Raw genomic sequence first — 24,714 nt, 5'->3', positions numbered from 1 at the left:
TTGTTTGATTCTCTATAAACACCTCGCCCCTGGCTTCTGGCGGTGGAATGCTCATCACTGCCCAATGTGAATTGATGTTTCCTCAGATAAACTCCTGAAAACTTTAATATGCCTCAGTTTATATTTTAGCACATCCTACTAAATGGAATTCTAAAAAGAATTTTAAAAGCCTCGTGTTGTCCAAATCCATTCCTGCTACCAAGTATTTAAAAATTTGTTTATGATCACTGTCTCAAATTCTGGAATAACAGGTAAGGATATGCAGACCTTCAGTAGTAAAAACAAAACAAAAGTGGCACTACCTGAATGTACAATGCTTATAATGGAATGTGTAAATGAACTATGGTACCTCCCCAGGGAACACTCTGTCATGAAGAAAAACAATGAGGTTGCTTTGTATACTGATTTAGAAGAAGATTTATAATCTATAGTTAAGGGAAAAAAATCCAGTTACAGAATATATAGAGAAACATGACACTTTAGAGGCTGTCTTAGTCTGTTCCGGCTGCTATAACAAAATACCACCGGCTTACAAACAGCATAAATTGACTTCTCACAGCTCTGGGGGCTGGGAGGTCCAAGATCAAGCTGATGGTCGTGTTTTGGTGAGGGCCCCCTTCCGGTTCACAGCCTGTGTCCTCACATGGTGGATGGCGCAAGGGAGCCCTCTGGAGGCTCTTTTACAAGAGCACGAATCCCATTTACAAAGGCTCCACCCTCAGGACCTCAGCTCCTCCCAAAGTCCTTACTTCCTAATACTATCACCTTTGGGGGTTAGGACTCCACATGTGAATTTGGGGGGGACACAAATATTGAGACCACAACAGGAGTCTAGCGATCCGGGACACGAAAATGCCCCCAGCTTACACCAGCAGTCTTCAATGAGAAGCCCAACAACAAGGAGTGAGGGAGGAGAAAAATTCTTCTTTAGAGTATCTGTCCCCAGACCAGACACCTCCCCCTCCCCAGGCTGCTTCCACAGGCTGTGCTCAGCTGCTTCACCAGCTGAAGCCCCCCCTCCCCTGCCCCACCCTGCACACACCTCAGGCTCCCCAAGCTGCTGGGGAGCTGGGCACAGAGGGCGCAGGGCACCGGGCCCAGGTCACAACACAGCCTGCTACTGCTCGGGGGGACCTTGTGTCGTAGGGCCCCTGAACTGACCTTGGCACCAACCTCCTAGCGGGGTGCGGGCTCTGCAACGCCTGAATCTGGGCTCTTGATCTGACACCTGCAAACACTTCACCCATTCACACCATTAATTATTCACAGCTGAGGAATGAACCCAGAAAGAAAGACACGATAAACCAGGGTAATGGGAGTACTTTGAAAGAAGCTTCAACACTGCAATGGGAAACTTGGGCACAGGGCCTGAGAATGGCCTGGTCGAAACCGATAGCCAGAGGAGGGCAGTGCTGGAAGGAATGGCCCTTCCTAGAGCTGCAGGAGGTGGGCCTGAGGCCTGCCTCTGTGTCTCTACTCCCAGGGTTGGTACACGCTCACTCCCTCCCCCGTAGCGGTGGTGTGCACGTAACAGGTACTCAACAAAGCACACACGTCAGGGTCATCAGTGCATGACCCTGATGTGTGTCCTCACTGTTTCATGCATCCTATCTTCCTTTTATATGTCTGACCAAAGTGCTTTCCAACCATCTGTTCCCTTTCACTCTCTCCCTTGAGCTGGGCAGTTGGGGATTCCCTCAAGTCTCAGTGGAGATGATTAAGACAAGCGTCCCCACATTCTCTCCTTCAGTGGTACTTAGAGCTGAACCAGAAACTAGAATAAGTGTGCAAACACAACACCCAGGACCCAAATGCCCTGCAGCTCTGTTCCATCCACGTGGCGGCCAGAGGTGTGACCCAGTCAGACAATAAGGCCCCTGAAGACACTGTGGGCCCAGGTGGGTGCTGTCAATTACTTCATTTGTAAAACTAGGTAGGGAGGGTCTTAAGGTTTCCTTAGTATTCCAGGAGACTATAGGTAAATCAAGGACCCCCTCTGGGTCCTTTCCCACTGGCCAGCTCTACAGAGCGCCACTGGTTCATCTTGTTTTTAAATCACTGGTGTCTAGTTAAGAAGACCCAACCCATTTCTAACCTACCCTCAATTTTCTGGAAGGAATTACCAGATCCAATTCTATTCCTAAAGAACAGGAAACATGCACATCTAAATCACCAGCTTTCTCTGGCTTGTTTAAAATCCAATGAAAACAGTCATGGTTTAAGTAAGCATCCATGTACCTGACTCCCACGAAGGCCCAGTTCAGCACCTAATAAGACATCTCAGGAACCTCACAGTCTGGAGCAGGGAGTGGTCCCAGGCTCCCAGATCCATTCCACCATCTGACTGTGTGATTAGCATCTCCTCCCCACTGTTGTGTCAATACTAAGACCTGCAGAAGAAAGATGACTCACTGCTTAGAAAGGAAATGTTAGGTGATTGCTTTGTACTTGGCAAGCAGGTTGGACCCTTGCTAAAATCCATCTCATATCTGTACCCTTGTCTCTGCTACAACACATAAGCCTGCTTGGTCGTTCATTGTTTGTTCTCTATGCTCTAAATTATTCTGCACAGCCAGCCAGGGGGTGTCATAGAATTAAGCAGTATAAGACCTTGGAGATTATATAGCCCAGGAAGTTGGGGCCCAGAAAGGTTAGGAGATTTGATCGAGATCACAGAGCAACCTAATGGCAGAGCAGGGCTAGAGGTCTCTTGACATTAGGTCCCTAAAACAATTTCCATCACTGAAGAATGACAGTGAGTCATTCTTTCGTTCCCCAACCCTGCTCCAGGCCACCACGTGTGAGTTACTAAACGAGTACCGAGTGCTTTCCATGTGCCTGACAGTGTGTCAGCACAGAAGACAGAACTCGTGCCCTCAACGAACCCCCAGTCTAGGGAGGAAACAATGGATGTTTTATTTCAGCAACAGTAAGTCCGAGGATGGAGCATGGTACCAAAGGACGAGAAGGACACAGGTCCCTCAGCTGAAACGGAGGGAAAAGAAGGGAGGGGAGGAGAGAGGGGCCACTCTCAGAAGCTCTCGGAAGAGTATGCATGTAGCGTGCTCAGAAAAGTCCACTGCGTGCCGTAAGCACTCAATGAATGTCAGCTGTTATTATTCTTAGTCTTTGTATTACGATTAATTCCCGGACAATTTCCTCGCCACCGTGGAGCGCTCCGCCTCAGCTACAGTCTGGAAAACTCAGGGACACGCTCTGCTCTGTCTTGGTCTGAGGGAGACGCGGAAGCATGGGTGGCTCCCGGTGAGTGCTGGCGGGTGCGCCAGGGCACTGAGGTCCTTCCACCACCGTGAACTTCGGAGAAGGCCCCGAGGTCCCTGGGCCCCATACTTGGAGACTCACACGAGTCCAAGCGGCCGACACAGACCCAGCACCCTCCGCCTTCCACCTGGTTCTGCCTCCCACCTCTGCCCTTGGACACTCACATCCTTCCGCGGACGGCGGCTGTGGGCAAGCGAGCCTCGGGGCTACAGATCTCAGCAGAAAGCATGACATTTCTCATCGACAGAGAGACACTGTTCCTGACCTGAGAGGCCCCCTCTGCCCACAAGGGGGTCGACTGTGGCCGTGGTGGTCCACCAGGGCCCCTCTGGACACTGGAGACAAGCGGAAGGGCCCTCCCAGAGTCACCAGGATTGTACCCCACAGTGAGGCAGGTTCGCCCAGCCCTCCTGCCTCTCTCTGGGGCAGCAGTGCCCACATCTAAAGTCAGGGGCCCCATCTGGTCACCTCTGGACACAGACCCACTGACCCTCTCCAAGCCACCAGGAAACTGCAAATATCAGTGATGATTATAGACGCTAAGGACGCGCAGGGCAGTATCTACCCTCTCAGAAACTGAATGTGGTAGTGACCATGACCACAGCCACGGGACCCCAAGAACCAAGGCGTAGAGGCCAAGGGGTCTGCTGGTGAGAGCAGCTGGAGCAGAGCCAGCCCTGTGCCCCGTGCCTGCCCTCCTGCACACGCAGGAGCGGAGCCCGGGGTGCACCTCCCAGCAGGACAGGCGCTCCCGCCAGCCACCAGGGCATCGAAGTGCTCCAGGATGTGACACTGCACTGGGACTCTTCCCTGACAACTGCCACCTTGGTCTGCAGTGCCCTCTGGACTCTGAACACACAGGAAGGAAGCCAGGCCCTGCAGACATGTGCAGCCCTGCGCGGCCAGTGGCAAGGGCTCCTCAGCAGGCCCGTCCCCATCTGCTCACCTCACCCGCCCCTGCAGCAGACAGAGGGGCTGAATGAGCAAGTCCTTGGCCCAAGAACAACTCAAGTCGAGAATGAAAGCAAAGGGACGGGACTGGTGAGGCCACGTGACCTCCCTGCTATTTTTAAATCACACTGTTGCTAAGAGGATGTATCTAGTAAGCCCAGAACCAAAGCACAAAAAACGTACATTTTAGGACTTCCCTGGTGGTGCAGGTTAAGAATCTGCCTGCCAATGCAGAGGACACGGGTTCGAGCCCTGGTCCGGGAAAATCCCACATGCTGCAGAACAACTAAGCCTGTGTGCCACAACTACTGAGCCTGTGCTCTAAAGCCCACGAGCCACAACTACTGAGCCCACGAGCCACAACTACTGAAGCCTGCACTCTAGAACCCATGAGCCACAACTACTGAGCCCACGAGCCACAACTACTGAAACCTGCACTCTACAGCCCGTGAGCCACAACTACTGAGCCCGTGAGCCACAACTACTGAGCCCCCATGCTGCAACTACTGAAGCCTGCGCGCCTAGAGCCCGTGCCCTGCAACAAGGGAAGCCACTGCAATGAGAAGCCCACGCACTGCAAGGAAGAGTAGCCCCCACTCGCCGCAACTAGAGAAAGCCCGTGCGCAGCAACGAAGACCCAACACAGCCAAAAAAAAAGAAAAGGTACATTTCAATTAAAAGCTTTTGAAAGCTCAGACCGTAGATAGGAAAGAAAGGTAGTGAAGGACAGATGGAAAGAAAAAAATCATAGGAAAGAGGGTTGAAATATGTGTTGCTTCTCTGTTCAGATTCCAAAGGGACTTTTTCTTCAAAAATGAGAATACATTTTGCTTGTACATATACATATTCCATAAATGAAAAAATTAAAGAAATCAAAAACCTTGATGAAGGGAGAGGGCAGACAGAGATATAGTTTGGATCAACAAACCAATCAGGGGAGAGTCATTTTACACGTCCAGGTAGCTACAGTGGAAACCTAATTATCTTTTTAAAAAAATTAGCCTCTAGTAGCTTGATGACTACAATGCTAGAATGAAATTCAGGAACATGAAGACAGACAAAGGAAGCAGAAGGAGTGTCTACTTCTGGGACTTCTGGTGAGTCAAATGAAATTAGATTTCAAAAGCAAGAGTAAAATCTGTAAAACAAGTGTATGACCTGCATGTTCTCTCCCCAGTGTGCTCCGTGGTAAGTTATAAGCACAAAACAGAGGTGTTGTTTGTAACATGTTTTTCCACAGGGGGGAACCCTCAAACAGAATAAAAATACCATCTTGAGTCAACATATCTTTTAGGAATTATCTATCTAGGAGAATCTTACACAAAGCACTTTGCCAAGAAGAAATGGAAGGTAGAATATACCAGGAATATATTTGTTAAATGAGATCTGTCATAACTCATGATTTTTCAATTTAATGTTAAAGGTGCTTCAAAATATTAACTGGTCGGTCACACATTATTGTGTCCCAGCTCCCTGGGGCACAGTACCACCCCTGACCTGCACCACCGGACCCCAACAGCCGGCATGTGGCAGACACCCAACAGGCATCGGGGGATTGAACGAAGGAGGTGTAGCATCCGGCTCCTCGAGCAGTAAGCACGTGGCACCGGACGTGTGTCCAGAGGCAGGACTGGTGTGCCATGCAGACCACAGTGCTGGACCTTGATGCCCAGGCCCCCAGCAAGGGCAAGCCTGAGCTGTAAGCGAGTCTCCTTTACCTGCACCACCATCTGTGCCACGTCCACAGAAACCACGATGGGGTTGGCTTCCGGGAACGACACACAGGCGCAAGTGCTTCTAGCCTAGGTTGTGATCGGTCTGCGGCTGGTATCTAGCCTGCAGCAAATCGATCCTTGAGCGACGAAAGCTGGGACAGAGTAGAATACATCTAAGTCACTGCTCCTGACTCCCCTTGGATATAAGCACTCCATTGCCCCAGCTTGATGGAAAGCCGGGAGATGAGCTTTCACATGCTAAATGGAACAGACGGTAAAAAGCAGCTCTTCTGCCAGCAGCACACTGAGCCCGTGGGTGTGTCAGGACATCAACACGCCTCAAGGGTGGAGGCAAGTGGCAAGGTCGGTTTGTGTAAGAACCAACCTTGTGTGCATACACAGCACAGATGCAAGCTACACTTGGGTGTGTATACATCTGCATATGATTTCAGTGCTGGCCATGCACAGGCCCCGAACTACAATGCCACCGCGCTGTTCACTTCAAAATGGTTCATTCTGTTATGTAAATTTCACCTGTTCTTTTTTTTTTTAATTGAACTATAGTTGATTTACAATGTTGTGTTTCAGGTGTACAGCAAAGTGATTGTTATGCATATATGTGTGTGTGTATATATGTATATATATATATACACAATACACACACACACACATATATATAAATATATATATATTCTTTTTCAGAATCTTTTCCCTTATAGGTTATTGTAAAATATTGAGTAGAGTTGCCTGTGCTATAAAGTAGGTCCCTGTTGTTTATCTAGTTTATATATAGCAGTGTGTGTATGATAGTCCCAAACTCCTAATTTATCCCTCCCCCTACCTTCCCCCTTTGGTAACCGTAAGTTTGTTTTCTAAGTCTGTGGGTCTATTTCTGTTTTGTATATAAGTTCATTTGTATCTTTCTTTTATATTCCACATATAAGTGATAATCATATGATAGTTGTCTTTCTCTGTCTGGCTTACTTCACTTAGTAGTATGATAATCTCCAGGTCCATCCATGTTGCCACAAATGGCATAATTTCATTCTTTTTTATGGCTGAGTAATATTCCATTATGTATGTGGTGTATATATATATATATATACACCACATCTCCTTTATCTATTCCTCCGTTGATGGACATTTAGGTTGGTTCCATGTCTTAGCTATTGTAAGTAATGCTGCAACGAACATTGGGGTGCATGTATCTTTTAAATTAGAGTTTTCATCTTTTCTGGGTATATGCCCAGAAGTAGGGTTGCAGGATAATGTTGTAGTTTTATTTTTAGTGTTTAAAGAACCTCCATACTGTTCTCCACAGTGGCTGCACCAATTTACATTATCAGCAACAGTGTAGGAGGGTTCCCTTTTCTCCACACCCTCTCTAGCATTTGTTGTTTGTAGATTTTCTGATGATGCCCATTCTAACTGGTGTGAGGTGATACTTCATTGTAGTTTTGATTTGCATTTCTCTAATAATTAGTGATGTTGAGCAGCTTTTCATGTGCTTCTTGGCCATCTGTATGTCCTCTTTGGAGAAATGCCTATTTAGGTCTTCTGCCCATGTTTTGATTGGGTTGTTTGTTTTTTTAATATTGAGCATCATGAGTTGTTTATATATTTTGGAGATTAATCCTTTGTCCGTTGATTTGTTTGCAAATATTTTTTCCCATTCTGAGGGTTGTCTTTTCGTCTTCCTTGTAGTTTCCTTTGCTTTGCAAAAGTTTTAAAGTTTCATTAGGTCCCATTTGTTTATTTTTGGTTTTATTTCCATTACTCTAGGAGGTGGATCAAAAAAGATCCTGCTATGATTTATGTCAAAGAGTGTTCTTCCTATGTTTTCCTCTAAGAGTTTCATAGTGTCCGGTCTTACATTTAGGTCTCTAATCCATTTTGAGTTTATTTTTGTGTATGGTGTTGGGGAGTGTTCTAATTTCATTCTTTTACACGTAGCTGTCCAGTTTTCCCAGCACCACTTATTGAAGAGACTGTCTTTTCTCCATTGTATATCCTTGCCTCCTTTGTATAGATTAGTTGACCATAGGTGTGTGGGTTTATCTCTGGGCTTTCTATCCTGTTCCATTGATCTATATTTCTGTTTTTGTGCCAGTACCATATTGTCTTGATTGCTGTAGCTTTGTAGTATAGTCTGAAGTCAGGGAGTCTGATTCCTCCAACTCCATTTTTTCCCCTCAAGACTGATTTGGCTGTTCGGGGTCTTTTGTGTCTCCATACAAATTTTAAGATTTTTTTGTTCTAGTTCTATAAAAAAAAATGCCATTGGTAATTTGATAGGGATTGCATTGAATCTGTAGATTGCTTTGGGTAGTATAGTCATTTTAACAATGTTGATTCTTCCAATCCAAGAACATGGAATATCTCTCCATCTGTTGGTATCATCTTTAATTTCTTTCAACAGTGTCTTATAGTTTTCTGCATACAGGTCTTTTGTCTCCCTAGGTAGGTTTATTCCTAGGTATTTTATTCTTTTTGTTGCAATGGTAAATGGGAGTGTTTCCTTAATTTCTCTTCTAGATTTTTCATCATTAGTGTTTAGGAATGCCAAAGATTTCTGTGCATTAATTTTGTATCCTGCAACTTTACCAAATTCATTGATTAGCTCTAGTAATTTTCTGGTGGCATCTTTAGGATTCTCTATGTATAGTATCATGTCATCTGCAAACAGTGACAGTTTTACTTCTTCTTTTCCAATTTGGATTCCTTTTATTTCTTTTTATTCTCTGATTGCTATGACTAGGACTTCCAAAACTATGTTGAATAATAGTGGTGAGAGTGGACATCCTTGTCTTGTTCCTGATCTTAGAGGAAATGCTTTCAGTTTTTCACCATTGAGAATGATGTTTGCTATGGGTTTGTCATACAGGGCCTTTATTATGTTGAGGTAGGTTCCCTCTATGCCCACTTTCTGGAGAGTTTTTATCATAAATGGGTGTTGAATTTTGTCAAAAGCTTTTTCTGCATCTATTGAGATGATCATATGGTTTTTCTTCTTCAATTTGTTAATATGGTGTATCACATTGATTGATTTGCATATATTGAAGAATCCTTGCATCCCTGGGATTAATCCCACTTGATCATGGTGTATGATCCTTTTAATGTGTTGTTGGATTTTGTTTGCTAATATTTTGTTGAGGATTTTTGCATCTATATTCATCAGTGATATTGGTCTGTAATTTTCTTTTTTAGTAGTATCTTGGTCTGGTTTTGGTTTTACGGTGGTGGTGGCCTCATAGAATGAGTTTGGGAGTTTTCCTTCCTCTGCAGTTTTTGGGAAGAGTTTGAGAAGGATGGGTGTTAGCTCTTCTCTAAATGTTTGATAGAATTCACCTGTGAAGCCATCCGGTCCTGGACTTTAGTTTGTTGGAAGATTTTTAATCACAGTTTGAATTTCATTACTTGTGATTGGTCTGTTCATATTTTCTATTTCTTCCTGGTTCAGTCTTGGAAGGTTATACCTTTCTAAGAATTTGTCCATTTCTTCCAGGTTATACATTTTATTGGCATAGAGTTATTTGTAGTAATCTCTTATAATCCTTTGTATTTCTGCAGTGTCAGTTGTGATTTCTTCTTTTTCATTTGTAATTTTATTGATTTGAGTCCTCTCCCTCTTGATTAGTCTGGCTAATGGTTTATCAACTTTGTTTATCTTCTCAAAGAACCAGCTTTTAGTTTTATTGATCTTTGCCATTGTTTTCTTTGTTTCTAATTCATTTATTTCTGCTCTGATCTTTATGATTTTTTTCCTTCTACTAACTTTGGATTTTGTTTGTTCTTCTTTCTCTAGTTCCTTTAGGTGTGATGTTAGATTGTTTATTTGAGATTTTTCTTGTTTCTTGAAGTAGGCTTGTATAGCTACAAACTTCCCTCTTAGAACTGCTTTTGCTGCATCCCATAGGTTTTGTATCGTTGTGTTTTCATTGTCATTTGTCTCTAGGTATTTTTTGATTTCCTCTTTGATTTCTTCAGTGATCTCTTGGTTATTTAGTAAGTTTTTTAGTATTTAGTAAGTTATTTAGTATTGTTTGGCCTCCATGTGTTTGTGCTTTTTACGTTTTTTTCCCTGTAACTGATAGGTATCTCTAGGTATTTTTTGATTTCCTCTTTGATTTCTTCAGTGATCTCTTGGTTATTTAGTAAGTTTTTTAGTATTTAGTAAGTTATTTAGTATTGTTTGGCCTCCATGTGTTTGTGCTTTTTACGTTTTTTTCCCTGTAACTGATTTCTAATCTCATAGCGTTGTGGTCACAAAAGATGCTTGATATGATTTCAATTGTCTTAAATTTACTGAGGCTTAATTTGTGACCCAAGATGTGATCTATCCTGGAGAATGTTCCATGTGCACTTGAGAAGAAAGTATAATCTGCGGTTTTTGGATGGAATGTCCTATAACTAACAATTAAATCCGTCCAGTTTATTGTGTCATTTAAAGCTTGTGTTTCCTTATTAATTTTCTGTTTGGATGATCTGTCCATTGGTGTAAGTGAGGTGTTAAAGTCCCCCACTATTATTGTGTTACTGTTGATTTCCTCTTTTAGAGCTGTTAGCAGTTGCCTTATATATTGAGGTGCTCCTATGTTGGGTGTATATATATTTCTATTTGTTATATCTTCTTCTTGGATTGATCCCTTGATCATTATGTAGTGTCCTTCCTTGTCTCTTGTAACATTCTTTATTTTAAAGTCTATTTTATCTGATATAAGTATTGCTACTCCAGCTTTCTTTTGATTTCCATTTGCATGGAATATCTTTTTCCATCTCCTCACTTTCAGTCTGAATGTGTCCCTAGCTCTGAAGTGGGTCTCTTGTAGACAGCATATATATGGGTCTTGTTTTTGTATCCATTCAGCAAGCCTGTGTCTTTTGGTGGGAGCATTTAATCCATTCACATTTAAGGTAATTATCAATATGTATGTTCCTATTACGATTTTCTTAACTGTTGTGGGTTTGTTTTTGTAGGTCCTTTTCTTCTCTTGTGTTTCCCACTTAGAGAAGTTCCTTTAGCATTTGTTGTAGAGCTGGTTTGGTGGTGCTGAATTCTCTCAGCTTTTGCTTGTCTGTAAAGCTTTTGATTTCTCCATCGAATCTGAATGAGATCCTTGCTGGGTAGAGTAATCTTTGTTGTAGGTTCTTCCCTTTCATCACTTTAAGTATATCATGCCACTCCCTTCTGGCTTGTAGAGTTTCTGCTGAGTAATCAGCTGTTAACCTTATGGGAGTTCCCTTGTATATTATTTGTCATTTTTCCCTTGTTGCTTTCAATAATTTTTCTTTGTCTTTAATTTTTGCCAATTTGATTACTATGTGTCTCAGCGTGTTTCTCCTTGGGTTCATCCTGTATGGGACTCTGTACTTCCTGGACTTAGGTGGCTATTTCCTTTCCCATGTTAGGGAAGTTTTCGACTATAATCTCTTCAAATATTTTCTCGGGTCCTTTCTCTCTCTCTCTTCTCCTTCTGGGACCCCTATAATGTGAATGTTGTTGCATTTAATGTTGTCCCAGAGGTCTCTTAGGCTGTCTTCATTTCTTTTCATTCTTTTTTCTTTATTCTGCTCTGCAGCACTGAATTCCACCATTCTGTCTTCCAGGTCACTTATCCGTTCTTCTGCCTCAGTTATTCTGCTATTCCTTCTAGTGTAGTTTTCATTTCAGTTATTGTGTTGTTCATCTGTTTGTTTGTTCTTTAATTCTTCTAGCTCTTTGTTAAACATTTCTTCCATCTTCTCGATCTTTGCCTCCATTCTTTTTCCAAGGTCCTGGATCACCTTCACTATCATTATTCTGAATTCTTTTTCTGGAAGGTTGCCTATCTTCACTTCATTTCGTTGTTTTTCTGGGGTTTTATCTTGTTCCTTCGTCTGGTACATAGCCCTCTGCCTTTTCATCTTGTCTATCTTTCTGTGAATGTGGTTTTCATTCCACAGGCTGCAGGAGTGTAGTTCTTCTTGCTTCTGCTGTCTGCCCTGTGGTGGATGAGGCTATCTAAGAGGCTTGCGCAAGTTACCTGATGGGAGGGACTGGTGGTGGGTAGAGCTGGCTGTTGCTTTGGTGGGCAGAGCTAAGTAAAACTTTAATCCACTTGTCTGCTGATGGGTGGGGCTGGGTTCCCTCCCTGTTGGTTTTTTGGCCTGAGACAACCCAACACTGGAGCCTACCTGGGCTCTTTGGTGGGGCTAATGGTGGAATCTGGGAGGGCTCATGCCAAGGAGTACTTCCCAGAACTTCTGCTGCCAGTGTCCTTGTCCTCACGGTGACACACAGCCATACCCCGCCTCTGCAGGAGACCCTCCAACACTAGCAGGTATGTCTGGTTCAGTCTACTATGGGGTCACTGCTCCTTCCCCTGGGTCCCGATGCATACACTACTTTGTGTGTGCCCTCCAAGAGTGGAGTCTCTGTTTCCCCCAGTCTTGTAGAAATCTTGCAATCAAATCCCCCTAGCCTTCAAAGTCTGATTCTCTAGGAATTTCTCCTCCCATTGCCAGGCCCCAAGGTTGGGAAGCCTGACGTGGGGCTCAGAACCTTCACTCCAGTGGGTGGACTTCTGTGGTATAAGTGTTCTCCAGTTTGTGAGTCACCCACCCAGCAGTTATGGGATTTGATTTTATTGTGATTGCGCCCCTCCTACTGGTGTCTCATTGTGGCTACTCCTTTGTCTTTGGATGTGGGGTATCCTTTTTGCTGAGTTCCAGTGTCTTCCTGTTGATGATTGTTCAGCAGTTAGTTGTAATTCTGGTGTTGCTACAAGAGGGAGTGAGAGCACGTCCTTTTACTCCGCCATCTTGAACCCAGTGTATGATCCTTTTAATGTACTGTTGGATTAAGTTTGCTTGTATTTTGTCAAGGATTTTTGTACCTATGTTCATCAGTGATATTGGCCTGTAATTTTCTTTTTTTGTGGTAAGTTTCATCTCAGTTTTGTAAAAAAGTAATAGAGCAAATATTTGACCCCTGATCTTCTGGACCCCAGAACACTTAAAGATCTATTTAAGGACAAGTTTCCAGAATATGGGAAATGAAATCAGGGCAAAACAAGCTGGTAGTAAACAAACTGCAAACGTGAAGACAAGCATTGAGTGCCATGCACCGTGCCACGTACTATGCCACACACTGAGGCCAAACAGATGCACACATCAAGGCCCAATCTCAGAAGCCCTCAATGGACACACAACACTGTGTGAAGACCCTCTAAGATGCTATATCAGAGCCAATTAGGAAGGAGGAACTTAGGACCCTGCCCAGCAGAGAACGTGGAAATGCCTGAGAGGAACCAGCAGAGCCAATGCTGACCAGTGGTGGTGACTGGATGGAAAAGCATCCACTCAAATCCACTTAACATTCAGGGATGTCCCCTGTGTGCCAGGCACTGTCCTAGCATTGAGAGTTCATTTGAAAGTTGTGGGCCCTAATAGGGACATGAAAAGAAGCTTAACATTGCTAATTATTAGAGAAATGCAAATCAAAACTACAATGAGGTACCAACTTACACCAGTCAAGATGGCCATCATCAGAAAGTGTACAAACAATAAATGCTGGAGAGGGTGTGGAGAAAAGGGAACCCTCCTCCACTGTTGGTGGGAATGTAAATTGGTGCAGCCACTATGGAGAACAGTATGGAGGTTCCTTAAAAAACTAAAAATAGAGCTACCGTACGATCCTGCAATCCCACTCCTGGGCATATATCCAGAAAAGACAAAAGCTCTATTTCAAACATGCACCCCAGTGTTCATTGCAGCAGTATGTACAGTAGCTAAGACATGGAAGCAACCTAAATGTCTATCACCAGATGAATGGATAAGGAAGATGTAGTACATATATACAATGGAATATTTCTCAGCCATAAAAAAGAATGAAATAATGCCATTTGCAGCAACATGAATGGACCTAGAGATTATCATACTAAGCAAAATAAGTCAGAAAGAGACAAATACCATATATCATTTTTATGTGGAATCTAAAATACAACACAAATGAACATATCTACAAAACAGAAACAGACACAGAGAACAGACTTGTGGTTGCCAAGGGGAGGGGCGGGGGAGGGAAGGGTTGGGAGTTTGGGATTAGCAGATGCTATAATATACAGGATAGGTAAACAACAAGGTCCTACCATATAGCACAGGGAACTACATTCAATATCTTGTGATAAACCATAATGGAAAAGAATATAAAAAGGAATATATATATGTATAATTGAATCACTTTGCTGTACAGCAGAAATTAACACAACATTGTAAATCAAGTATACTTCAACAAAAATTTTTTAAAAAGAATGAAATAATGCCATTTGCAGCAACATGGGTGGACCCAGAGATTATCATACTAAGCTGAAGTAAATCAGACAAAGAAAGACATATATCACATGATATCACTTATATGTGGAATCTAAAAAACTATACAAATGAACTTACATAAGTTCATTAATACAAAACAGAAATATACTCACAGACATAGAGAACAAACTTATGGCTACCAAAGGGGAAAGGGGGGAAGGATAAATTAGGAGTTTGCGATTAACAGGCACAACTACTAGATAAAACAGATAAACAGCAAGGACCTACTGTTGTACAGGGAACTATGTTCAATATCTTGTAATAACCTATAATGGAAAAGAATCTGATAAGAATATATATTCTTTATATATATATATATATATATATATATATATATATATATATATATAACTGAGTCACTTTGCCGCACACCTGAAACTAACACAACATTGTAAATAAACTTTACTTCAATTTAAAAAAAAAGACAAATAAGAAAATTTTTAAAATAAAGCTGTGGGCCTTGCCTTCATGGGACTCACAATAAAGAAGATAAAACCAGCCAAGTATCATGGAAACCTGTTTACAGTTGGCTAAGGATTTGAACTTTGTTCCTGATGTTTTTAAGTAGGAGAGTGACACAAAATTTTCAATAATTTAGAAAGAAGTGAGAACTTGATGGGAGAAGAGAATGAAAGGAGATCCATTATAAAGTCATCTAGAACATCACTGGAATTCCTATCAAAATTCCAATGGCATTTTTACAGAAATAGAAAAAACAATCCTAAAATTTGTATGGAATCACAAAAGACCTTGAATAGCCAAAGCAACCCTGAAAAGAACTAAGCTGGAGGTATCACACTCCCTGACTTCAGATTATACAACAAAGCTACAGTAATAAAACAGTTTGGTACTGACATGAATATAGACACACTAACCAATGGAACAGAATAAAAAGCCCAGAAATAAACCCTAGCATAAAAGGTCAACTAATATTTAACACAAGAGCCAAAAGCATCCAATGGGGAAAGATAGTCTCTTTAACAAATAGCTCTGGGAAAACTGAAGAAACACATGGAGAAAAATGAAATTGAACCCCTATCTTATACCACTCACAAAAATTAACTTGAAATGGATCTAAAACTCCTAGAAGAAACTGTAGGGAAGAAACTGAAACTCCTCAACACTGGTCTTGGCAATGACTTTGGACATGACACCAAAACCACAAACAACAAAAACACAAAAAACAAAAGGGACTACATCAAACTAAAACACTTCTGTTCAGCAGAAGAAACACTCAACAAAATGAAAAGGCAGTCTACTGAATGGAAGAAAATATTTGCAAACCATATATCAGATAAGGGATTAATATCTAAAACATACAAGGAACTCATATAACTCAACAGCAAAAAAAACAAATAATCCAATTAAAAAATGGGCAGAGGAACTGAACAGATCATTTTCCAAAGAAGACACAGAGACAGCCAACAGGTACATGAAAATGTGCTCAATCATCACGAATCATCACGGAAATGCAAACCAAAACCATACAGAGGTATCATCTCACACTTGTTAGAATGGCTATCATCAAAAAGACAAGGTAAGTGTTGGTGTGGAAAAAATGTGAACCTTGTGCACTGTTGGTAGGAATGTAAATTGGTACAGCCACTATGGAGAACAGCAAAAAATTAAAAATAGAGCTGCCAATTCTACTTCTGGGTGTATATGCAAAGGAAGTGGAAACAAGTTCTCAAAGAGGTATCTGCAATCTTATGGTTCATTGTAGCATCATTCACAATAGCCAAGACATGGAAACAACCTGTCTGTCAGTGGATGAATGGATAAAGACGATCTGGTACATATATACACAATGGAATTTTATTCAGTCCTGAGAAAGAGGGAAATCCTGCCATTTGCAACAACATAGATGGACTTTGAGGGCATTATGCTAAGCGAAATAAGACAGAGAAAGATAAATCGTTATGATCTCACTTACATGTGGAATCTAAAACACAGAACTCTTAGAAAAAGAGGGTAGGACTTCCCTGGTGGCACAGTGGTTAAGAATCCACCTGCCGGGCTTCCCTGGTGGCACAGTGGTTGGGAGTCTGCCTGCCGATGCAGGGGACACAGGTTCGTGCCCCGGTCCAGGAGGATCCCACATGCCGCAGAGTGGCTGGCCCGTGAGCCATGGCCGCTGAGCCTGAGCGTCCGGAGCCTGTGCTCCACAACGGGAGAGGCCACAACAGTGAGAAGCCCGCGTACCACAAAAAAAAAAAAAAAAAAAAAAAAGAATCCACCTGCCAATGCAGGGGACACGGGTTCAAGCCCTGGTCCAGGAAGATCCCACATGCCGCGGAACAACTAAGCCTGTGCGCCACAACTACTGAGCCTGTGCTCTAGAGCCCGTGAGCTACAACTACTGAGCCTGAGTGCCACAACTACTGAAGCCCGTGCGCCTAGAGCCCGTGCTCCGCAAGGAGAAGCCCGTGCATCGCAATGAAGAGCAGCCCCTGCTCGCCACAGCTAGAGAAAGCCCGTGCGCAGCAACGAAGACCCAATGCAGCCATAAATAAATAAATTTATTAAAAAGAAAAAGAGGGTAGAATGGTGGTTACCAGGGACTGGGGCAGGGGGCATGGAATGAGGAGACGTGTTAAGGAGTACAAACTTCCAGTTATAAGATAAATAAGTAGTTCTGGGGCTCTAATGTACAGCATGGTGATTATAGTTAACAATACTTTATTATATACTTTAAAGTTACTAAAAGAGTACATCTTAAATGTTCTCATCACCAAAAAAATGTAATTATGTGATGTGATGTAGGTGTTAGCTAACGCTATTGTGGTAATCATTTTGTAATATATAAGTGTATCAAATCATCACGTTATATACCTTAAACCTATACAATGTTATATGCCAATTATAGCTCAGTAACACTGGGCGGGGGGAGTTTATACAGTGCTTCAGATGAGCATTGACAGAGGTATGGACTCAGGTGGAGGCAGTGGGAACAGAGAGGAGAGGAATGGCTAGGGGATTAAGTGACATAAATTCATGTAAGGGACGTAAAACTGCCTAGCCTATATTAAGTGCTCAATGAATGTCACCTGTTGTTACTTTTGTACTGAGCTTCAGTACTCTAAAAGCAGAGTGACTTTACTTTTTAATTTTTAGGACCCTTCCCCTCACTATCAGCAGAGAAGAGAGGTGAAAGGAATCCAAACCAGCAGGTCTGAGTGACAAAACAGGGCTTGTCTCTGTATTTTCTGTCAATGCAAAAACACTTTCAAAATATGTAGTGAATAAATAAACGTATAAAGGAACAAACGAGCAAGTAAGTACAAGAACAGCAAGGACCTCTGACTACCAACCTCTGAAGAACCAGGAAATGGTTCATCAGCTGATCTACAAAACAGCTGGAGAAAGAGCTCAAAGGAAGACACGGTTGATTCACACCTGCCACACCTGCGTAAGAAGTTGAATCAAGAACTAAAGCTTCCCAGGGAAAACCCACTGTACTAAGAACCAAGTTTTTCATCTCCCTTTTATCCCACAACCATTTTTCTTCAACCTGACGACTCTGTAATTAGAACCGAAGCCCTTTTGCTGCTGCTTTACCTTCCAAGTGGATTTTGTCTTTTTGCACTTGCAGAGGATTTCTGCCAGGACTCCCACCACGTAGGGCAGTAAGGACTCCTGCTTGTTGATATGAAGCCAAGGCTGGAAAACTGCCCATTTCCCTGTGCTTCGTCCCCATTCACAGCCCAGCAACCTTCCCCACCTACACTGGTCTCTCTGAGATTAAAAACTCCCCAAGAATGCCAGGTAAGAAAAACATACATCTTAGCCAATTAAGAACTAATCCTCTTTGTGTAGTATTTCCTGTCCAATCTCCCTATATACTAGAAAAGAGAGTGTTTCTTCTATAACACAATTATATGCATTACTGAAATTTCTCATGTTTCACAAAATTCAATACAAGAGTTTCTGGGAAAAATTAATTTGGCTCATTCCACTCAAAACTTACAGAACTTCAAAACACTATCAAAAATAATAATTAATAATCTAGAGAGTTAATCTGGCCACCTAGACAGGTGGCTCAGCAGAGCTAGTGGCTAACACAGCAGATATTAAAAATACAGAAAAACAACAGGGAGAAAATATGGCAATGCTTTAATAAGAGTAATATTGGCAGGTGCTGAGGGCACAGGAAGAGGCATAACCTGCCCTGAACCAAGAGCCATACAAGGCTGACTGCACCTGCCTGGGGAGGGGCCAGGCTGGGTGACCCTTGTGATCACTGTCGTCTCTCTCGCTCTCTCTCTCTCTCTCCCTCCCTCTCTCTCTCTCTCTCTCACAGTCACAGCAGCTGAGCTAAGTACTTTGTCCTGTCCTGCTCAAGTTCAAAATTCTTTCCCACTACCTTTCCTCCCTTTGCCTAGGAAGATTTGTATAAACCAGCATAACTCTGGCCTCGTTCAGACATTTTGCCCTTTGTGACCAATCATGTACGAGCTAACATGCCTCACAGAACAGAGCACCCAGAATTCCATGCTGTCCTCAGAGCAGCTGGTCTGGGCAGGGAGAACATCCTTAGGGAGGTCGCCTGCTCATTGTGGGGTGGAGGCCTCGTGAGGCTGGGCGTGCCCCATCCCATCACCAGTCCTGTGACCATTGAAAGAAATAATTCCCAGAGGAAGATGTGCCCACGAATCAAACCAATACATAAGTGCAAATACTTACATGTAATAGGTTGGATAGAGTCCTTCAAAATACCAGCAATGCTTTTTGGCCTCTGTGCACTGGAAATAGAAGGAAGAAAAGCTTTGTCAGTGAAAAGTAGTTTGCATATTGTTGAGACGATCCCATGAAAAGAAACAAGGAAGGATGAGTGAATGCAGCTTAAAGCGTGAGAAGCAGGGGTTGGGGGGACGATGAACTAGAGGGAGATCCATCCCCAACATGACTTGTTATTTCTTCAAAATTTTTAAAAGAGAAGAAAACATAGGAAAACATCTATTTCCCTATAATTTGTCTAGCTTTTCATAGCTCTAAATACAAGGGGTGGGGGGACCTCCCTGGTGGTCCAGTGGCTAAGATTCTGTGCTCCCAATGCACGGGGCCCGGGTTCGATCCCTGGTCGGGGAACTAGATCCCACATGCCGCAAGTAAGAGTTCGCATGCCGCAACTAAAGACCCAGCAGGCTGCAACGAAGATCCCGTGTGCCACAGCTAAGACCCAGCCCAGCCAAATAAATAAATAAATAAATGGGGATGAATAATTCATTAAAAATGCAGATTAAAAACAATCCATTCTTAAAAATTCACATGCTATGATACTTCAAATATCTAAAGAATGATAGAAGTAAATTATTACAAAGATTTCACCCAATTTTTGGTTTTGAAAGACATTTCCCAGAGTCTTAACGTTTCTAGACCTTTATATTTCAGAATACAGCTGACCCTCGAACAACGCAGACATTCAGAGCACCCACTGTCCACACAGTTGAAAATTCGCGTAGAACTTTGGTCAGCCCTCTGTCCCCACAGATCGTGTAGTGCTGTCGTATTTACCACGGAAAACAATTCAGGTGTAAGTGGATCCATGCAGTTCAAACCTACGTTGTTCAAGGGTCCCCTGTCTTCCAAAAGCCGTATTCAAGTCGTTGATTCCCCAGTGGGCACCCATGTCTGCCAGACTCTGTGAGGCAGAACTGACCTGACGCATCCGCGGGGGCCCTGCCCAGGGAGGAGAAAGACGGAAGAGGGGGACAAGGAGAGACTTCCCTGTGTTTTCCAAGGAAGTTGATGCTGAACTTTCTGGAGGGGAGGGCAGGGCAGAGCAGGTGCGATGCCACCCTGGAGACTTCAGTATCTCAAACACCTGACAAGTAAGAGGAAGCCAGTGGCACCAACTGCAAGTGAGCGCTCCAAGCAGAAACGCTCTGACCTAGCTGAGCAAGGCTCTTCTAAAATTAATCCACTCATGCCATCACTTTAAAAATACACAACTTCCTACCTCCCTGATCCATGTTCATCGGTCCCTACCAGCAGGAAAAGGCACAGTGAAAACAAAGCTTTCTTTGGGCAAGGCAGGGACGAACTGTCTTGTCCAGCGCCTACCCCTGCGGGAGTATGGTGATGTCCTCCTGCCTCAGTCTGCCTGACAGCTGTAGAAGTTCAGAAACAGACCCCAAATCTATTGCAGAATGCCAAGGGAGAGGTGAGTTCAAATGTTATGTGTTGGACTTCCCTGGTGGCACAGTGGTTAAGAATCCGCCTGCCAATGCAGGGGACACGGGTTCGAGCCCTGGTCCGGGAAGACCCCACATGCCGCGGAGCAACCAAGTCCGTGTGCCACAACTACTGAGCCTGCGCTCTAGAGCCCGTGAGCCACAACTACTGAAGCCTGCATGCCTAGAGCCCGTGCTCTGCAACAAGAGAAGCCATGACAATGAGAAGCCTGTGCACCACAACAAAGAGTAGACCCCGCTCGCCGCAACTAGAGAAAGCCCGCGCGCAGCAACGAAGACCCAACACAGCCAAATAAATAAATAAATATATTTTAAAATTGTTATGTGTTATGCTGGCTAAATTAGATGAGTTATGAAAAGAGCATGAAACGTGGGATTTTAAAAATATATATATATGCTTTAAGACACTCAGAAGCACATTCAGGCAACCTGAAGTGACCCAGTTTTATTAAGGGAAAATGAGTTTAATTTAGACTAGGTTAGCTCTTGTCCAGTTCAAGAAATGAAGTTCAGACAGCTGAAGAAATCAATTTATTTTGGCAAGGAAGAGCAATTTCAGGTCTCTGCCCTAAATTACAACTCATTTCACTAGAGTCTTCTACGATAAACTGAGAAACTGGGTCTTATTTTCAGGTGGCAGTTCCAACGTCTCTTCTTCTTTCTCCATCACCACTAGAGACAGACACACTTTCTTGGAATTTGACACTCAAGTTCCACACACAGTCAAGAAACGGTGCCCCTGATGCCAGTTCCGAAGCTCAGAACACCAGAGCCCAAGTCCAAAACCCCTCCCTTGGACTTCCCTGGTGGCGCAGTGATTAAGAATCCGCCTGCCAATGCAGGGGACACGGGTTCTGAGCCCTGGTCCGGGAAGATCCCACATGCCGCGGAGCAACTAAGCCCGTGCACCACAACTACTGAGCCTGCGCTCTAGAGCCTGCAAGCCACAACTACTGAGCCCACGCACCTGGAGCCCATTGCGCTGCAACTACTGAGCCCGCGTGCCACAACTACTGAGCCCACGTGCCTAGTGCCCGTGCTCTGCAACAAGAGAAGCCACCGCAGTGAGAAGCCCGCGCACCGCAAGGAAGACAACGCAGCCAAAAATAAATAAACAAAATTTAAAAAAAAACAAAACCTCCCTTCCTGCTGCCCTGGCCACCCCAAAAGGCATCTCAATGGAGACTCAGGGCAACGGGCCCAGATTTTTTTTAAAATCCACTCTCCCCGGCCCAAAGAGATTCCCTAAGTGCCATCACGGAGCTCCTACACAGGCCACCCCTTTGCCAGGAGTGACCACATGGAGGGAGCTGGGATTAACGTGCACACGAAACTTACAAGGACACCCTCTCCTCCTGGGCCCTCAGATGCCAAGGTCACTAGCTCCACCCACTCGCGCTCAGACCTCCCACAGTCTCTTCCCAGCGTTTGCTGGGGTATCCAGTAACTCCACTGGTGCTTGTTTGTTACTCTTTCTCAGTTCTTTGCTGATAACCTTTCACCATTTTTCACTAAGCCACTCAAGTAAGACCAATTTTTAAAGTATGAACCCCGTTTGTTCCTTTATTAGAGATTCTCTTAAGAAAATGTTGCGGCCATATTTCCTGAGAAGAGAAAAATCCCTTTTAAACTGAGCTGCCTAGAAGTTAAGTTCTTGAAATTTGCTAATATCCAGGCAACGTCTTCACTACTTTTGGACGCTGGACTTCTTACAACAGCTTTCCTGTAAGGAATGTCGATACCGTAGCAACACGTATATATGGTACCTCACAAAAGTTAACACATTGTTATATCATTTTAGAGCTGGAGAATAGGAAGAACGCAAGTCACATTTCATGAATCAACTGAAAAACAGTGAATGAGGACTGGGGAGCTCTGATCCTTTCCATTGCTGAGCCTCTCCTCCAGTAAACGCTGGTTAACTGCACACCGGTGTCAAAGTCGGTTTGCACAGCATCCGAGAGGCCTCGTGTTAAAAATGGAGATTAGGTTCCACAGGTAGGAAGTGCAGAGGGGGATTCCTGCTGGAAACCACCCAGGATGAAGAGCCAGTTCCTGCCAAGTGAAAGTCCACCAGCAGAGCCACAGTTAGCCTACCGATTGCAATTTCCAAATCAGCATAAACACCAGGATTCAGCGGAGCCAGACAGCTTGGAACTTTGCAGATGTGGTCAAAATGGGAGTTTGTAAAGGATGAGTGAGGAGGGGCTTTCCAGAATACTGCCCAACAATGCTGGGCTGTCAGAGGCAACACCACAGGCAGGCAGATGGCAGCATGGGCAAAAGCAGACAGAAGCACTGTGCCAGGTTCCACGGCACAGGGGCCCGGATGAATCCACCCCATAGAGGAAGGATGGATTAAAGCCTAGAAAACTGGGTTCCAATCCTGACTGCCACTCACCAGCCATGTCGCCAGTTAGTCCGGATCTCAGCTTCCTTACTTCTAAAACAGGACAGATCGGTGCTTTGTGACCACCTAGAGGGGTGGGACAGGGCGGGTGGGAAGGAGACGCAAGAGGGAGGAGATATGGGGATATATGTATATGTACAGCTAATTCACTTTGTTATAAAGCAGAAACTAACACACCATTGTAAAGCAATTATACTCCAATAAAGATGTTATAAAAAAGTCAAAAATAAATAAAACAGGACAGACTCTCCTCCCTGCTGAATGTATAAGACGGCTTTATGAAGTAACTGAGACCGCACATATCTAAATGCCAGACCGGGGTACAGCTGACTAAATGCCACAGCCACCGTTAGCAACTCTATCCCGAAATGCGCACCCTGAAGCCAGCTTTCTCAATTCTCTAGAACAAATGACTTCCAAGGCTCATTTTTCCCGTGACCATCTATCATTTAAGCAGAAGCCATGCTTCCGAACCTCTTGAGAACAAAGATTCTAAATACGTAATAACTTACATTTTGGAAAACTCTGTGGTATGCAGTTTTCCAAAATCTCCCTAAAAACAATAAGCCCCTCTCCAAAAAGACTTTGAAAAGTAAATAAGGGGGAAAAAATCAATTTCAGGGATTTACGTCTACCCCTAAAAGTAGCTCTATGCATTCTGCAAAGACACTACCGTGATTTCTCAAAAACTGACCATCTACTGAAACAGAAAATACACTTGTTAGGAGAGGTCAGGTCGGCTACTTTCTGTCACTGACTGGGCGCCCACAATAGCCAAGATGCTCTACCACGTTCCGGGCAAACGGCAGGCCTTCAAAGAGCTCATGATGTGTCTAGTGGAAGCACTGATAGCACAACCATCTATTTCCTGAAGAGAGTGTAAAGAGTAGCGACATACAATTGATAAACTATTAACAAAGCAGAATCTGTGGAATTGTGAGAGAACATCTAGTGTCAGGAGAAATCCAAGTGAGGGAATGTAAACTTTAAACTGGAAAGGCTTGTAAGACATCTGTACTCAGGAAAGAATCCCAGTGGTCTGTTACTGAAGGACTAGGATATCTATAAATGTAGTTAAGCCCTCCTAAATATAGTTATCCACAGTTAGCCAAGATCTAAATAAGCCCCAAAGAACAAATCCTTGCTAATCCCAAATAATAATCCTCATGCTGACATAAATTATTCTACATCTATCTCTACTGCCTATAGGAAGAACCAGGATGCCACCGTTTAATAAAATAGTACATCCTTTTTCTATTCCAAGCTCAAAGAATAGCTGTACCACAATTCTGATCGACTCTGAGAGAAGTGAATCCACCTGTGACTTTGGGACACGTGGTAGTCAAGAGCAAAGTCGAAGGGATTCAAAGCACGGAGGATTTTATCTAAATCCTACCCCTCTTCCTTCTTTAAATGAATAGCAAATTGGCACACGAGGGCTTCACTAACAGAACTAATCCCACCCACACCTGGAAAGTAAGGATCCTTATTTTACTTATTGTGGTAATAACTTTAGCCAGTCTGTCCGTGGGCCAATAAGCCCACAGTCTGCTCTGCCCCAAGAGAAATCAGCCCGACGACTCTCTCCGCGCTGTGCTGGGACAAGGTGCTGTTTTCACATTCGTCAAAAGCTGAACTCAGATGCGCCTTGAGATCCGGCTGCGTTCAGTTCAGCCCAGTTAGCATGGGCTCCACACTCTGCAGTCTGCAAGAGGGAGCCTCCCGGACGCTGGCGGGTTTTGTGCTCAGGACCAGGGACAGAGGCACGAGGCGTGGAGAGGCCTTGAAGTCTGATCAAGAATTTATGGAG

The 24,714-nt window shown here is 43.7% G+C and overlaps 1 protein-coding gene across 2 annotated transcripts in view; it reads right to left on the bottom strand.

Moving 5' to 3' along the window:
* Nucleotides 1–24,714, bottom strand: part of VOPP1 (VOPP1 WW domain binding protein) — a 133,640-nt gene that overhangs the window by 36,264 nt on the left and 72,662 nt on the right. For both annotated transcript variants that reach the window (XM_060157490.1, XM_060157489.1), the window contains exon 2: nucleotides 18,984–19,042. In XM_060157490.1, the coding sequence (XP_060013473.1) occupies nucleotides 18,984–19,042 (59 nt within the window). The remainder of the gene's footprint in view (nucleotides 1–18,983; nucleotides 19,043–24,714) is intronic.

The sequence above is a fragment of the Lagenorhynchus albirostris genome, chromosome 8, assembly GCF_949774975.1.
Source record: "Lagenorhynchus albirostris chromosome 8, mLagAlb1.1, whole genome shotgun sequence".
Taxonomy (NCBI): domain Eukaryota; kingdom Metazoa; phylum Chordata; class Mammalia; order Artiodactyla; family Delphinidae; genus Lagenorhynchus; species Lagenorhynchus albirostris.
The sequence above is the reverse complement of the archived record's forward strand: the minus strand, read 5'-3'. Positions and strand labels throughout refer to the sequence as shown.